Raw genomic sequence first — 17,255 nt, 5'->3', positions numbered from 1 at the left:
CTAAAGAAAAGAAAAGTGACCGGCTGCACCACTTCGCATAGCTCAGATTTTGCAGATATATTTTTGCAAAGAGCCTGACTTATTTAGGGCAGCAAAGCGCAAGCTGAGAGCAGTTACCACCACTGCCTACACACAATTCAGCAGGGGGAGAAAAAGTCAGCCAGCGGGACAAAGCTGTAATGCTGGAACAAGAGCAAACGCTTGTAGGTTGGCCATGATTGACCTGGAGCTGGAAATTAAATAAAGGTCCCTCACCTTTATTGAAGTACCAGGGAAGCAAGCGGCTGGACCAGCCTTTCCAAAGGAGTACAGGACAACACCTCTGGCAGCTTTTAAAATTAATCTTGAGGCGTAACAAGGGATTTGATACAGCACCAGGCGGGGCAGGCAGGACTCCATGGTGCAGGAGGGAGCCTTAAGCCCTGCACAGCCTCATCGCACTGCCTTGCCCCAGGAGAAGTCATGCAGGAAACATGTTCCTCCCTACACAAGAGTCTCATCCTCCCTCCTTGCTCTAACCTCATGGAAAGGTGGCCAGAGATGGAAAATTTGCCTGAGACTTCAAACTCCTCATAGTCTTTACCACTTCACAGGGCTTTGCTTCATTTTTCGAGTAAAAAAAAAAAAAAAAAGGCTGAGAAATCCCTTTACATCTTGTCTCTGTTGTCCAAACACACGGTGTGGCTCTCCATTCCCCAAAACCCTCCCTCAGCTCTCCCCTGACCCCAGTGGGGGAGCACAGGAGGAGGAGCAGCAGGGAAAGGGGTGCCAGGTCCTGGGTTCCACTCCCCCTGGACAGGATGGTGCCCCGAAAAGGTGCAGCAGTAGGAGAAGACACGGCTCAGCAAGCAGCCAAAAAAAAACATTCCCTGTGGAAAAGGAGAACAGGACAAATCCTCCTTTTTCAACAGGGCAAGAAAATGCCCGACCACCTGGTGAAAAGAAACAAGCACTGAGCAAAGCATGGCGTGAAAGTAGCTAAACAACAGTTAATCCTCTTTTATGCCACTGGGATGAAAGCAGTTTAGTGAGGCCCATGAGACTACCCCAAGCCAGGGGATTTCAGCCCCAGGTCCTCAGCACTCGCTCCCTGCCAGCTCCCAGCCAAACACAGTTTCCCCTCTCCCCTGCCCTTCCGGAGAGCCCAATTAGCAATTAATAACCAGACAGGGAGAACAACTCCCTCTCTCCATGTACCACCAAGCCAAACTTGAGAAGAGTTTTGGGCTTTTGGGGTTTTTTGTAAACAATTTTCTCCCTTAAAAAAAGGAGCAAAAAACACCAGTAAAAGCTCACGACAACCCTCCACCTGCAAAAGCGAGCCCAGCCCTGCTGCTCAGCCGCAGGGCAGCCCGGCCTCGCGGGGGACCGGCCACCGGTCACGGCCAAGCACAGGCTGAGCAGCACCAGCAACAGCGGTGTGCTGTGCTTCTGCACCAGGGCGAGGAAAATCACCTCCCTCTACCTCGTCCCTGCCACCTGGCTCCAGCACCCAGGGGACGTCCCTCCGTGGTCAGACACCAGACCAGGACCTGTGGCCGAGAGCCCCTTGGAGGCCCCCCGAGTCTCCAGGGAATGCTGCAGCTCCTCAAAGCGCCTGCAAAGACGTCGGGGCCCCGTGGCCTCCAGCACCACTCCCTGCCGTGCCACCGGGACCCCCCCCCCCCGTCCTATTTGCACAGGGTGCCTGCTGCTCCTCGAGGAAGAGGTCACACTGCTCAGAGACCTGAGCCCTCACCCTGCTCCTCCTGCCTCCCCCCTGCAGACAGCCACCCACCTCATCAGCAGGACCAGGGCTCTGCACACCTCAGGGAAACAGGGATACAACCGCCAGAAATCCTGGGACGTCGCTGCTTGGTCACCCGCATCCCACCAGTTCAAAACAACCCCGGCTTGTGGCCCAGACAGAGGCACTACACTGGCAGGCTGACATCCTCTCTTCAGACTCGTGGCTTGGGCGTTGCTGAGAAGCTGCTGCCAGGGGCGAGCAGGGCTGGACACAGGTCGCAGAGGCGGGAGGGACCGCGGAGGGGTGACGGCTGGGTCCAGGGCTGCACTTACCTCCACCATTCTTGTAGCAGAGGTAGGGGAAGCGCCAGACATTTCCCAGGCCAATGATCTCCCCAGCCACAGACAGGACGTACTCCAGCTTGTTGTTCCACTGCCCTCGCTCCAGGGTATGGTCCTCCTCCTCCTCCTCCTCCTTCTCCTTCTCCATGCTGGGGTGTGCGGGCACCGTTTCACCATTGCTGACGGCACCAGGGACTCTGTAATCCATCCCACCTTGAGAAGGAGTTTCCTCCGTTACGTTCAGCACAAGCCATGCAACGAGGCAGAAATTTGGGCTACAGGAGGCAAGGGAGGGGAGAGCACACACACTCCCACACACCCTGAACCATTCCTCTCTTGCTCCAATTCTTATACCGATTCCTGCTGGCAGCCAGGTGCTAAGACCATGGATGCACTTTCATTGCTTAGTGCAAAACTAGTCCTTAAAAGCCACTATCAGTTTAATTATTTTTGACTTATCTCAAAACACTCCTGCTTCTGGAAGCCCATCCTCTAAGCACAGCATTACATAGAAGACCCAGCAGTTCAGCCAGACTGGAGCTTCCACCGTGGCAGATACTGGGAACAGACTTAGGGCTAGAGCAGGGAGAGAGAGGGATCAAATACTTGACAGGATATTTTATAAGGGTTTCTCTTCTCGCCTGTTGCTGCTTACCAAGGTCTGGTTTTACAGACCATGCAATGAAAGCCACAAAACACACAGAAGTCTTAAATGCAGGAAGAGGACAAACTGAAATAAGAGGGAAACAAGTTTCTGCTTTTGGTGGTGGCAACTGTTGCTGACAATCTACTAGGCTGCGAGAAAAGGTGATTTTTCAGAATGGTACTAGCCTTCCCATAGCAGGAAAAGAAATGGCGTAGATGCCATGGCCACCTGGGATGTCTCCTCTCCCAGGGTCTGCCCCTCCAAACATCTGCCTGTTGCCTGCAGAGGCTCCCCACGGTACCGCTCTCGGGAAGCTTTGGCACTGCAAGAGCTTCTCCCATCTCTAAACAGATCTCTGCTAAGAGAAGATCAGCACGGAGTAGGTAGGCACCTCTCCCGCTGTCCCACCTTCCCCCCAAAACCTCTGAGAGGACACCTCTCCTCCCAGGAAAGCCAGGGAGCATCCTAAGTGACTGCTGGTGCACAGCGAGGAGACAGGTACGGGCAGCACGGGTGGCACCGGCTCCGCTGCAGCCGTTTAGGTGGCTCACGGGGCATTTGAGCCTGTTCCTTACGGGCAGAATGACCTCCTGGATGCCAAACCCCTCAGGGCAAGGGCTGAGGACCGTGGTTCCCACCGAAGCCGGGATTGCTGAGGACCTCATGCCAAGGAGGGCACCTTCCTTCGCACGGTGCCAGCCCTCGAGCCTGCTCGTGCCCTGCAGAGACAGCTCCCCCAGCCCCAGCCTAACGCTGCCATTCATTCCCGCCTGCAACTCCCTCGCCACGAGAGCAGGAAAAGGCACTGGCAGCAAATGACACTCTCCCCCGTCCAGGGAGAGGACAAAAAAAAAAAAAAAAGGGTGAAGCAGCACTTACAGTCTCTCCCCTCCCCCTATATAGTCCCCTATAAAACCCTTCAGGACGCGAAGAGGAGCAAGAAACACTGGCAGGCATTTGACAGCGGCTGCAAGGAAGGGCTGGGAGGACCCCTCCACGCTAGAAAATGATTAAACAGGCAGAAAGCGCTCCGTGACCTCTCATCCACAGCAGACCCGGGAGGGTGCGGGGCACGGGAGGAGCTGGGCAGAAGAAAACAGGGGCAGAGGTGTTACCTTGCGGATGGCGCTGTCAGGGCACGAGCCGACGGGAGAGGCGAAGGCAGGACTGAAAGGTGCTGGCTATTTAAAGTGTGGAAAGAAAAAATTCAGCGGTGGTGTAATCCTAGACTTCGCCCAACCCACATTCCTTCCCCCACCCCCCAGGGCTGGACAAAAACCTACACATGACTGATTTCATGGCCAGTGCGAAGGGGCTCGTTCCCCCCCGCCTGCGAGAAGGGCTCACGCCGCCTCCGCCGGTGCTCTCCCTCCTGGGCCGGGGACCTCTGGGCACCCGCTCCCCATCATCTCGCCGCCCAACGTCGTCCCTGGAGGCACAGCAGAAAGAGAAGACCACCCCACACAGGTGCCTCCGCAGCCCTACCCGAGGGAGCCGAAAGCCCGAGAGCTGCTGGGAGGAGGTAAGAGATGAAACATGAATTCACGGTGAATTCCCACCGCGGGGTCTCTCCTCGGCGGGGAGGACGTGGGCACAGGGCAAGGTCCTGCATCTCAGCCCCACCTGCAGCATCCAGGGGGGCAGCTGAGCTGTGCTGTGGCCGGGAGCAGGGGGGGACAGCAGAGCTCTGAGCTGGAAATAAACTCTGCTAAATTCTCTGCTGCTTCCTACTAAGGGCCCAAAACAGTCCCGTTCAGAAGTTTGGCAGGTTGCAAGCTCTCTTCCCTCACATACAGGGATCTCTGCCACTGGTCTTTCCCAGGAGCAGCACTGCCCTATCCCAGGACCTCACTCCAGAAGCTGTAACGGGAGTGGGCAAGCAAGCAGTAGATGAAAAATCATGCAATGGGGAGAAAAAAAGCCCCCCAGTTGTACATACCCAACGCTGGGCTGCAAAATCAGCTGTGGATGTTTGAGAAGGCGGTCTTGGGATTATTGCAAGTAGTTACTTGATGATGTTAGCTTCATGCTTTGAGGCCATGAAAAAGGCAAAGAGAACGGAATATTGTTCAAGGTAGATGTGTTACAGCTGTGATGGTCCAAGGATGTAAGTGAGGCATGGTTTTAAAACATTTTTATTACAGCTGTTGATGAATACCTGGGGCAAGAGAAAACAACAACAGCAACAACATCATCACACTTTTGTGTTCAGTGTCCTTGTATCAGGCCTACAAAGCAGCAGCAAAATCTGAGCTGTGTACAGGGAGTTTGGGAAGGTAGTAGGAGAAAAAGAGCAACGAAGCCCCAAACACTGATGTGTCACCATGTTAATCTAGTGTGTACCCACACAGCACTGGATTTCCTCCGGGAGAAAAAGGGGATGGGAAGAGGAATGAGCAGAGGTAAGGAATGGATTCAGCCAAGGAGTCATCAAATACCTGATGATTCCTCATCTCAGGAAGAGATGCCTAGGATAAAAAGAGGGTGACAACGGCGGTCTGGGAAACAAGGAAAAGACAGAGAAGGTGAATATGTCTTTCACTACATCTCACAGTGCAACAGCTAGTGGCATCTGATGAAATATTCAGATTTAAACAAAAAAGAAATACTTTTTCCTCCCACTGTGCATAATAAATTAAATGTGGTACCTGCAGCCATTGCCACAGAATATTGTTCATAAAAGAACTAGGCAAATTCACAAAGTGCTGCTCCTCCACAGCAGTGACTAAACAGGATGGTATAAATAAAACAGTCTGCTCCAGTCCTCAAATCAGCAACTGTTGGAAACTAGGGAAGATGTTCCAGAGGAGGAATTACATGAGACTGTAAGAAGAGGAGAACATCCCTGTGCAGAAACCATCTCACAGTGAATAGTGTAGTCGTTAAATAGTATAAGGCAAGGATATAGGGATTAAAAAACAACAACAAAATCAAATACCTTGCCTTGTGCAACAGATTGGTGTAAAGAGAGAGGAGATTGAATAAGGAAACATTTATAGAGATTCTCAAAACTATTGTGTGCATCAGCACCGCTGCTCAAATATCCCTACATAACCACGATCACTACAGCACACCAACAGCAATAATCTTACCAACTAGATGACAAGCTAGTTGGCAGGAACTAATAGACTTTGATAGGAAACCATGTAATCAATAACAAACTATTTGACTTCCACTCAGTGAGATAAGACTGCGCTGAGCACAACAATAAGTTGAAAATGAAAACAAATGTTCAGTGTAAACATAAGCAGCAAGGGGAAATAGTAAGTCTACAAGTGCAAAATCAAACTAGAAAATCCTGAGCAAAGCATATTTAAAGTAAAACATCACTTTACACATCTTCTGGGGTGAAACAAGAAAAAGTCCATATGGTTTGGGGAGATGTTACTTGAGAGATTTAAATAACAAAACAAACCAAAAAAAATCAGAACTACCTCAAATGACAATGATCTTTTTACTGAAGATAGGAAGAGAACCAGCAAATATCACAAAGGATCAAGTAAGACTACAGAAAAAGTTGTTTTTAATACGTTTGGAATTGCAGAAGACAAAGAAACTGAGAGTACTTCAATCTGTCCATCAGAGGCAATGCAAATCTAAAGGGAAAAATGCAAAGGATGCAATCTCGATGTCTAAGATTTTGAGTCTGTAACCATATCTAAGCCAAGTGGAAGAATGGGGACAGCTGGAAACAAAATCTTAGGAAACAGATTTGCAAGAAACAAATGAGAGAGATAAAAGAATGTGAAACTTTTTTTTAAAAAAAACAAAGCCAAAAAAACAGCCTAGAAAACACGCATGCTGTAGTAACAGGAAAATAATTTCATCCTTAGATCTACTGAGATAATGCCATTTAAAAATATTTGAATAAGCATACATATATTTTATTTATATGAGTAAGGAGGATACCAGGGAAGGGCTTGTCGCAGCAGCGTGTGCCACCCAGAGCTGTGCAAGCAGAACCTCGGCTGGGCGGCTGCAGAGCATCTTCCTCCCAACGCTACAAGTGCCGGCAAGAGGCAGCGCTGATGCTGGCGCCCATCCCGCGTGCATCGCCCTCATGCCAGCCCCCCCCCCCCACACCCCATACCCCCCCCCCCGGATGGCACGAGGAGGGTTTTTTTCACACGGGACCAGAGGTACGAAGTGGGAGGCTGCTTATTTGGAGCACAGGGCTGAAGACGGCGCCAGGCGGAACTGCCGCGCTCCTCCCAGTCCCGTCCCAGGTGGCTGGGCCGTGTTCACTGGGACAGCAGGCTCCGGAGCGATGCCTTCCCGAGCGGGTCCCAGAGCAGCTTCCAGGTCTGGGAAGGCTGCCAAGCTGCACTGGCTGCCATGGGGCAGCGCAGCGCTGGCACACGGGGCACGAGTGGTGCACGGCTGGCTTAGCCACTTCCCCCCCAACACCCGTTTTTGGAGAGGAGCGCTGGGCCTGGGGGCTCTCTGTCAGAGTACCTCACACCTCAGCCAAGGGCTGGAAAATCCTGATCCTAATGGCTATTGAGTCCTCTCTTTAAATTCATGATGCATTTTGCTCATCTTTCTCTTTACCTTGCAACATTTGCCAAGATTTTTGTCTCCGGCTTGCTCCCGGTCTTCTACCAGCAGCTGAGGCTGCGTTCCCCAGGAAGTGCTCGCAGCCTGGACAAAGCAAGCTGGAAAGAGATTTCTCTGGCAATAATGAGGTACTTTGACATTTTCTGGGTCAGATGTGTACAGGAACTGGCCCCAGCCTGCCACATCCTGCACAGCCTGCACACAGGAGCACTGGCTCTGCGTGCTCTAGTAGGAACCACAGTACCTACACTCCCAGCTCTGGTCTCACTTCACATCCAGCTAAGCAGGGAATGCACATTGCTTAGATTTCTCTCCTCCAAAGCACCTAGGCACCACCTGGAGAGGTGGTTCAAACCTAAAAGGATGGACTCAAAAGCACCCACTTAGAGGAATGATGAGGGGGAAAACGGAGAGGGAAATGGTTACTGGGAGACAAACACTATCTCTTACTACTCCGCAAGTAGCAGAGACTTTTAAATGAACTTAAGCTCCTAAAGCATCAAAGCACTTTTAGTAGAGCAGCCGGGGCACAATTGCTGCTGCTGCTGCTTCAGTGTTCCCGGGGTGAAGAAACCATCAGCCACGTCTGGCCTTTGCTGAGCACCGAGAGCAGCTACACTCCCCACTTCCACCTCCCCCTCCGCTCCTCTGTCACACGTGACAAACTGCCTCCATGCATTTTGGGGCCGTGTAATCTTGCAAGCCACCTCCCAGCTTCCAGGAACACAATTTGCCGTTATGTTATCTGGGAACCAAAGGCCAGAGCAAATATGATACATTTCGTCTATCTAATAACCAGCCTGCTACTGGCCCTTTCAGCCTGAAAATGTTATTTAGCTTAAGTGACCGTGGCTATAGCAAGCAAAATTGTCACAAATATGCATAGAAAGGGGATAAACAGAGGCTGATACTGGCTGGCACATTACAGGAACCTGGAGACCGCTCAGCAGAGAAAGAAGCCAAAGTGAGCACAAAGGATTGACTCCTGCTTGAGCCACTAAGCTGCCTCCCAGAAAGGCACATATATTTTGAAACTATGCTGGCAGGAGCCAAAAGCCATTGTAAGAGCCTGAAGTTCCTGCCGTGACAGAAGATCCTGCTGCAGCCACGTGGACAGCCTCATTCAGGCACAGCCTCCCTTTGCAAAAACCCGCTTCCAAATAACGACCCAAAGGACCAGAATCCTGAGGCAAGAAAAACCCCGTCCCCACTGGACGTCTGCAGAGCGACGGAGGCCTCGCTGTTGCACCCAGGCTGTTTGTGGGGCAAGATACGACTGACTGTGGACACTGTGCTCTGCGTACGGGAGATAAACCGATGACGCTCCTGCGCTAGTCAGAGCTCGGGGACCAGCCTGAAGGCAGGACAGCACGCCCACAGCGAGGACAGAGCTGGAAAACCCTCGCCTGCAGATATCGCTGCTATAGCCCCAGCTCCTCCGCGTGCAGGAGCTACGGGTGATGCTTGCTCAGCACGCAGGCTGCCAGCACGCTGGGGAGCGGACCTCGGATCAAAGGTTAAAAGCTGTAGAGAGTAGGGGGAAAGAAGCCGAGACCAAAAGCTTTGGCCACACTGTGAATTGCCACCGCCACTCTCTCAGCTACATCCAGTGCCGGCGGTTTCCCCCCCGCAGTGCTTCGCGGGTGTGCGCTTGCCCTTCTGGAACAGCAAACCCAAGACTGAGGCAGGAGCGTGCAGGCACGTGTGCGTTGCACACACAACCACAGGGGCAGCAGGAGGGCCCGGGCGGGTAGATCTGCAGTGCTGTGCATCTTACTGCTGCTTTGACTTCTGCTTAGTAGCTTGTCTCTGTTAAACACTCTGGCCCTTTGCACAGATGAGCAAGGAACTGGGTTTTTTCTGCTCAGAATTCAAAAGCGTCTCCCATTTCATTTATGGGCAAAACCAAAAGCACTGCAAGATTATGCAGTTATAAGCACATAGGTACAGATACCTACATATGCTTATAATATAACATAAATGAGTAGCAAGCAAAGACCCCCGAGTCTGGAGTCTTCAATCTTTTTAGCACCACCTTCTGCTTTCCTTCCAGCTCCATCATGTACCACCAGTTCCTCAGGGTTCTTCCCCGGTTCTACTTCACCAGCAGCCTGAACAAGCCCTTGCAGAATAACTGCAGGAACAGAGCCTGAACACGTTTTAGGGAAAGGGCAGGAATCGCCACTCTTCTGAAAACTAGTCATCGACCTCCTGCTGTGAAAATTGATAGTTTGCATCTAGAAAATAAAAGTCACCAGTTTGTTCTTGCAGCCAAGGGGCTAATTAGAGGGCATTTTCACATCAAGAACCATATGCCAAAGGAAATTGTAATTTCAGGCTAGTAACAATAGCAGTATTTCTTAAGTAACTCAGAATTGAGAAGTATGAGATCAGCAGATTGATTAGGTACAGGATAGGTTGAGGGGGTAGAGAAGGAGCTGTATATATTGGGGTTATCGGGATGATGGTCTTTCCTTATGCTCTGCACACCTTATTCCTCTGAGGTGAAGATGATAAATCCGGAACAGACTGTCCACACAAAGAATGAAATCAAAGGCACTGAGAGGGCTGATATTTTAGACTCCTCTGCACCCTGTGTGCCTGGAAGAAGGATGTTCTGGCAGGGAAAAGGAAAAGCTTTTCTCAAAGGTGAGACAGAGTAGCACCCACTTAACTGATTCTTGCACAGAAAACCCATATTCTGGTTTTAAACAGGCAAGGTCCAAGCAGTGTTCTCAGAGCATCTGTTCATGCTTATTTACATACTCTAAAAAAAAAAAAAAAGTGAAAGGACACTTTTAAATTCAAAAGACTACTGGGCTGGTAACTACTCAGAATAAAAAGTTTCCATTCTGGGAGAAAATCCAATAAACTGTAATTGGTGAACAGAATGAGAGAAAGTTTTTAAGTTTCTCGGAAATAAGTTTTCTAAGAGATGACGAAGTGAAAAACTTTGGCATTTTGAAAAAGGTCAAGAAATAAAACATGGGTTCAGTTTCTCCAGACTCCAAAAATCAGAAATACACCTGATTTTTAGAAAACCCTTGCAGTGCCTTGCCTCTTCAAAACATCCCAGGCAGCCCTCACCTCAGCACGAGGAGAGCCCCGGCTGCGCTCCCGCGCAGCGCACAGGGATGCTGTGCTCGGAGAAGCACCACCTGGGAGTCCAGAGCCCACCCCTGAAATGCCGCTGGGTCTCAGGGACCCCACAAGCTCTGCAGGGCTTCACTGCGACCGCCACAGAGCCCATCTGCTCCCAGCTGGGGCTCACCAGAGATGGCTTGTGTCTCTCGTTTTGTTTCTGGGGTCGCCGGCAGCCCAAGGCCGGGCAGGAGCAAGCAAAGGGACCTGCGCTGCCCATCTTCTCTCGCCTTCCCCGTGGGTGCCCTGCTGAGGTCCCTGCAAGGTGGCATCAGCAGACACACTCAGAGTGCTGAGTTTCCTCTGCAGAGAGATTAAAAAGCAGCTCACATACTGGAAACGTGCTCCCTACCACTCATCTACTGAACTGGTTCGGTGTGGGATGGGGATTTGAGGCATAACATGAGCAAGACCTAGAGCCTTTAGACGTCTTCCCAGACAGATTGGATTCTGCCTGAAGCAAGCTTCACTCTGAGGCCCATCTCCTGCCTACAAGTCATTCCTGTTCTGGTGGCCAGTTGCAACATACCATGGCACCGAGTCTCTTTCTTTCAAGCTTTGACATTTTTTTTCCTCAAAAATATAGGTAAAGAGTCATTTGTGAGTTTTGATAACTTAAGGCAATCTTATTTTTCTATTGATGAGTGCCAGAGATGAAAAAGCTAAGCCTCAAATTAGATCCAGCTGATGTCTGAAGAAAACTAAACCCCTTCCTCAGCCAACAAGAGGAACAGCAGTGGAGCCGGGCTTGGTGCCCAGGCACTAGGCACCGAGATATTAGCAAAGCCACGTGCTCCATGGAGCGGGTAGCTTGGCATTGCGTGAGGGCACCCTTCTCCAGAGGGAACAAAAGGGGTGCTGCTGCTCACGTGTTTCATTCTATCACTTCTGAATACCAAAATTCCAAGCCGTGTTACCCTCTCGCCATCATGAATTCAAATACTGATGCCCACCGGAAACAAAACATACGGTGGCTGAGCTGACCAAGAGGTCAGAGGAAGAAATAGACACAAACACAAGGTTTTTCCATTATGAACATTAATTAATCATTTTCCTTCAGCCAGAAAGACTCAGAGCATCATTGCTCTTTTTGATAGAAGACACTTCATTCCTGGCCACTGCAAGGTACGGCAGAGGGTCAGGTACTGCTTGCCAGCCATGTGACAAGTACTGGAAATGTGGTTTCATTAAGCTGGTCACAACCCAGATAAGTTTTCATGGCAATCGGAGGGAAAAAAAAAAAAAATATGCAAGCATCCATGGTGATGTGTCCAGATAGGGGAAATAATTAAAAATACAGAGCCAATTTAGCCTTGGTATTCACCAGAACTCGGATCTAGAGGGGAAACGAGACCAGTCTTTGATATTATTTAGCCTACAAGCTTCCTACAGCAATGCCTGAACTGCACAGCAGTACCAGCATACATCGTACTGCTAGCACAGAAGCTGGGGATTTACACGAGAGCAAACCAGAGCACCCTCCTTTTTTTTTATTGCGGTCCAAATCTGGTCCTGATGTTGGTAATGGACATCACACTCGGCTCACCGAGGAGGAAAGACACGGACTTCAGGAGGGAGCAACTTACTGGAGAGATAAAACCAGGCAACCTGCATGGATGCTCCAGCTTGGGGGTGAGGAACAGCAGCTCCATGCTTCTCTGTAATGGGGTAAGGAAATGCAAGGTAGGAAAAGCTCCAAAGACTCAGTCTGCAGTCTCATAGCTCGTCTGAAATTAGACAGACAGACCTAAAAAGGTGGGAGGCGAGACCTCCCCTGCCAGGAAGGGAAAACAGCCTGGGAGGAGCAAGAAGAGTCTGCAGGGGGAATTTGCCCTGACTTCCTTTGGTCTCACTTCCCTCGGAGCTGAGATATCCTGAGGTGTAATGGAAAGGCCCAAGGGAAAAGCGAATGAAGCAACCACACAGTTGTGTTTGAAATCACCACAGCTGAGAAACAAGGACTTAGAACAGCTGTTTTCTTAGAACAAAGCAAAGCAAGTGTCTTTTTGCAGAAGTATCAGGTGTTGCTTGTGCAGCAGCACACTGCACACACTGTAAACAGGAGTTAAAAAAAAAAAAGTGGCTGTCTTCTGCTCCAAACAGGAATCTGACCCATCAGCTTCCTAGAATTGCCTTACTCAGCAAGAAAAAAAAAAAGGAAAAAAAAACCAAAAAACAACCTTTAAGTTGTGGATAGCTATTCTGTTGCTGTGTACTGTCTTCCATTATTTGTTATTTGCTCAATTTTGTGTATTCTCTATTTTTCCAAGATCTCTAAACCCTGGGGTGTGATTGTTCCAAGCGTATTCCTACTGGAAGCCAGGGGAAATCAGTGTTCCAGCCTTCAATTCCCTGTGCACACGTGCACATTCAGGTACATGGCGGGATCCTTTCAGAGAGCTACATTGAAGCTTTAGTATCTGATTCATAACCTGTCATCCATTCCCTTCTAACAAATGCAGCCTGCAAAAATACTGGAAATACAAAATGCCATTAAAGCACCATAAACATTGTGGAAAGCACACTCCTAAACTCCTTAATTCTTTGAAGAACACTTATAATCCAATTTTTCCTGCACCTACATTCCCTGCAGACGCAGTGAGTGATAGTCCAGGGATTAGGGCATCGGTGCCAGAATACATCAGCTTCTTTCCTCCTTCCCATTTGATAGGCACTCCAGACACACGTGGATTACCAGGGAAGTCTGTCCACCCCTCAGGGCAAACACTGGTTTCCCTCTGCCAGGCTACTCCTGTCTCCTTTCATACAACAGTAATCGTGAAAAACAGTAACCAGGACTGATGATTTGCCAACCTCGGTTACAAACTATAGAAAAGGCCATGGCAAGAGGCAACACCTGGAAAAACAAACAACCCAGCTGTGTTTAAGCCTTACCAGTATGGATACAAACCTGGATAACAGTTTGCAGCTGCACCAGTAGATCACCACCTTCAAGCAACAGGTGAAGAACAGAAGTAGCATGCACTCACCTGGGGGCCCATCAGCAAGAGGCAGGGTTGCTACCAGACAATTCCACTACTTCTTTACCAGGTGTTCTCACACACTGGTGCCATGCAATTTTCTCTTCCAAGAATGCTTCTAGGCAAAGCTAAGGCATTTAGCTCCTGCCTCCCCTCCTAAAAGACTATCAGGAAAGCTGACAAGGATATAATGGGATCCAACACCATCAATTCACTGATGATATCTCAATTTTGATCTTTACAGTATTTCGCTCTGATACCATTGCAGGGGCACATACAAGACCCATCTAACTAACTTTTCAGCTGTATAAAGGGAAAAGTTAAACCACTAGCTGACAGAAGTAAACAGAATGTGCTGCTCATCTCACATCCCACTAAAATCTGAGCTATTTCTCAATTTCATAATTTGGATTTGTGTAGGCTCCACTGCTATTATAGAACAGCAGTAGCAAATACCTTACTTCTCCGGGGAGCAACACAGTGTGCCCATTGCCTGGTGGGTGACTCGAGCACGACTGAGCACAGACAGCATCAACCCGGACACGCTGCAGCAGCTGGATCTGCTGGCACATCACCCATCCATTAAAAGCAGGTGCCAGGCCTGGCCAGTGACATCAACCACCTCAGGACCTGCATGTTCAGCCACGGCTGCTCCCTTCAGATATTAATACCCACAGCAGTTCCCTCTGATACTTGGCTTTAAATGACTTTTCTTTTTGGGGAGGGGGAGGGTGGTGGTGGTGCTGTGTGTGTGAGGTGAGACGCCGACTGCCAAAAACTGGCCTCTCAAAAGCCTCCAGTTGAGACACAACGCCCCATCTAGGATTAAAACTATTGACTGCAGCTGGGTTTTTGTTTCAAAGGCACACACAGCATGTCTCCTTAACAAATATTTCTGGTTTTCAATAAATCCTTACTTTGATTGCCTTTACCTTGCAACTTAACATTCATTTGTACCGAGCCATCTCATTACATAAGGCTCAATGCTCTCAATGTCTTGCTGTGCAGTTTCCAGCAGTCCTACGCATTTATCACCCTCCCAAAGCCAGCACGGCTAGAATTTCGATAAGGGCTGGATTTATTGCATCTCCCCGCTGCCTGGAGTGCTCCAAGCAGAGTTCCTGTTTGGTTCAGGCTGGCTGACCAAACACATTCTTAGTGACCACAGCTGGAGAGGATTTGAAGGAGTTCCCCTGCTTTTCATTTCCATCTAACTCAAGGAAGCCTCAAATCTTGCTTTTAGCAGACGACAGTTCTCAACTTCTTACAAGGGCATTAACAGCGATTTCAGGAATGATTTCAATAAACTTTTCCCACCCTTTTAAAAATCTTTCATTTCTAACATACGACTACTAGTATACAGTGGTTCTACTCCATCAGTCATTATTTTTAAAGGTATGGAACATGTACCTAGAACGACAGCAAGGCATGTCTGATGAGCAACTGAGTCTCTCAGTACTTTTTGCTTTACTTTGCTGTAACTCTGTGTTGCACTTATGCAAGTAACTCATTAGAACACCACAAAATAAAGGTGATGGCTATCCTTGGACAGCCACCTAGTAAACAGCCTACTGTTGCATGAACAAGGCTATAGACTTTCATTTCTCCTAGATCAGATGTCCCTGTTCATGCTCAGTTGTATTATGCCTTTCTTCCAGTGTGAAGAACTGTGTACAAAAGGACCACACATCAGTAACACTGACTTCAACCAGACCAGCTTGGACTTATATCTAAGTGTATGCGACTGGGATAACTGCTCACTAGCCCACATACAGTTTAGATATGAGCAGTGCTTGAAGAACCTTGGTTCTGCCATTTTTAGTTTTCCATGTGTCTTACAAACAGCAATTCAAATAGGTTGGTTTTTTACTTCAAGTCTTATACGCCACAGTGATGAACAGAGCCTACGAAAATGTCTGTATGGAAGATCACTTTCTTGATGGATTGTGAGGAATGCTTCCACATGCCATGCCCATTCAACAAAGAGGAGGAAACAAGGAGGCTACAGGGAACTACAGGACAGCTAGCCTCACCCCGATCCCTGGAAAAACTACAGAACAAATCCTCCTCAAAGCCACATCCAGATCCATGAGGCATAAGGTGACTGGGAACGGTCACCACTATAATCTCAGCCCAATCTGATTGCCTTCTGTGACGAGCCCTGTGGACAGGGGTAGAGCAGTAGATGTTTAGACTTACAGCAAAAACAGAGAAGAGATGGACAACCTTCAATGGGGGTGGAAAACAGCGTGGACTGCTGTGCTCAGATTTTAGTAGTCAACAATTTGAAATCTAGGAGGTGGCCAGCTGCACATGGGGTGGTACTGGAGACTACTGTTTTATGTCTTACCCAGCTGGGTGGTGGGATAGAACACACTTAATTTTGCAGATGACACTGAACTGAATGTTGGTGGAGGACAGGAGCAGGACAACCCAGAAGATGGGAGGAGAAAGCTACCATTCAGTTGGATCTTGACTAGCTGGAATGACGTGCTGATGGCAAGTCAAACTCATCAGTCCTGCACCTGAGAAATAATAAACCAAGGGACCTGGGGCTCACAGTGGACACAATAAATAGGGGTCAGCAGTGTGCCCCCTTGAGGCTAGAAAGGCCAATCCTGTACCAGGCTGCATAGAAAAAGGATGGCCAGCAGGTTAAAGGAAGTTACTTTCCCCCTGTATTTAATTAACACTGGTAAGCTTCATTTGGAGTAACATAGCCAGTTTGGGGCTTCTCAGTACAAAACCAGACATTGACAAACATGCAATGAGTCCATCTGAGGACCACCAAGATTGTTAGGAGGCTGCAGCTCATGACATGGCTCAAGGGAGGCTGAGCTGGGTTTGTTCAGCTTGGAAATTAAAGCTGCAGGACCTGCAGTCTTCAACTACCTCTCGGATGGTTAGAGAAAACATGGAGCCAGACTCCTCGAGAGGTAACAGGCAAACTACCACAAGTGAGTCTTTGACTGTACATTAGACAGAAGTTTGCACTGAAGATGCTACAAAACCAGAACAGGAAACCAGAGTGGTTGTCAGATGCCCATCGTGGAAATACTCACAACTTGATTGGGCACAGCCCTGAAAAACTTGACCTGCTTTCGAAGTCTGCCCTATTTTGGTCAGGAGGTTGACCCAGATGACCTCCAGAAGTCCCTCCAACCTAAGTTACTCTATGATCTTAAAAAAAAACCCAAAACGTCAATGTAAGCTGCAGTGTAGCTAATGACATACACAGACATCCGTTTGTTATCTTATGCTGTGTGACTATATTCCAATCCCTCAAGATAATTACCATAATATCATCAGTTTTACCTTAAGTCCTCGTTATCAAATAGTCCAGGCTACACAAGCATTCAGCTACAAATGATCTGTCAAAAGCATAAATCCTAAAAGTAACGGTACTGAAGTTCAGGAGTGATCTTTATCTCTATGCAAGTGAAGCTGCCCAATTCCAGGCTCTTTTTTTTTTTTTTTTTTAAGAACCAAAGCTTGAAACCACACGATTTGGATAAAATATACAACTCAAGTTCTGGCCATTTTTAGTTCCTTGCAACAACCCAGGTCATTTCTTTGACTTTTTGTGTCAGATACATGAAGAGAAGTAACATGAACAGTGGCTAGTATCCTTTGTAGGTATAGCATTAAAACATGTACCTTTCTAGATAGACATAAGCTAAGATTTTGTGTGTACAGAGATTTTGTCCACAAAGCATGAGAGATTTTTTTCCTACAGCCGTAGCAGACCTTTGGCTTGCTGCTTTGCATAAGTTTCCATAAAAATTCAAAACCCTAAGATCTGGAGACAAGAGCACAGCTGTAGCTTTAGGTTTTTTAACCACTAACTACATATCTACAGA

General features: G+C 48.6%; 1 protein-coding gene across 3 annotated transcripts in view; it reads right to left on the bottom strand.

Moving 5' to 3' along the window:
- Positions 1-3,910, bottom strand: part of LOC104363439 (sodium- and chloride-dependent GABA transporter 2) — a 33,552-nt gene extending 29,642 nt beyond the window's left edge. For all 3 annotated transcript variants that reach the window (XM_032986451.2, XM_032986452.2, XM_032986454.2), the window contains exons 1-2: positions 3,832-3,910; positions 2,062-2,283 (exon numbers count right to left, since the gene is read on the bottom strand). In XM_032986451.2, coding sequence (XP_032842342.1) covers positions 2,062-2,278 — 217 coding nt within the window. In that variant the 5' untranslated portion in view covers positions 2,279-2,283; positions 3,832-3,910. The remainder of the gene's footprint in view (positions 1-2,061; positions 2,284-3,831) is intronic.
- Positions 3,911-17,255: the final 13,345 nt, after the last annotated feature.

Source organism: Tyto alba, unplaced genomic scaffold, assembly GCF_018691265.1.
Source record: "Tyto alba isolate M040663 unplaced genomic scaffold, T.alba_DEE_v4.0 Super-Scaffold_21, whole genome shotgun sequence".
Taxonomy (NCBI): Eukaryota; Metazoa; Chordata; class Aves; order Strigiformes; family Tytonidae; genus Tyto; species Tyto alba.
This window is presented reverse-complemented; position numbering and strand designations above follow the sequence as displayed.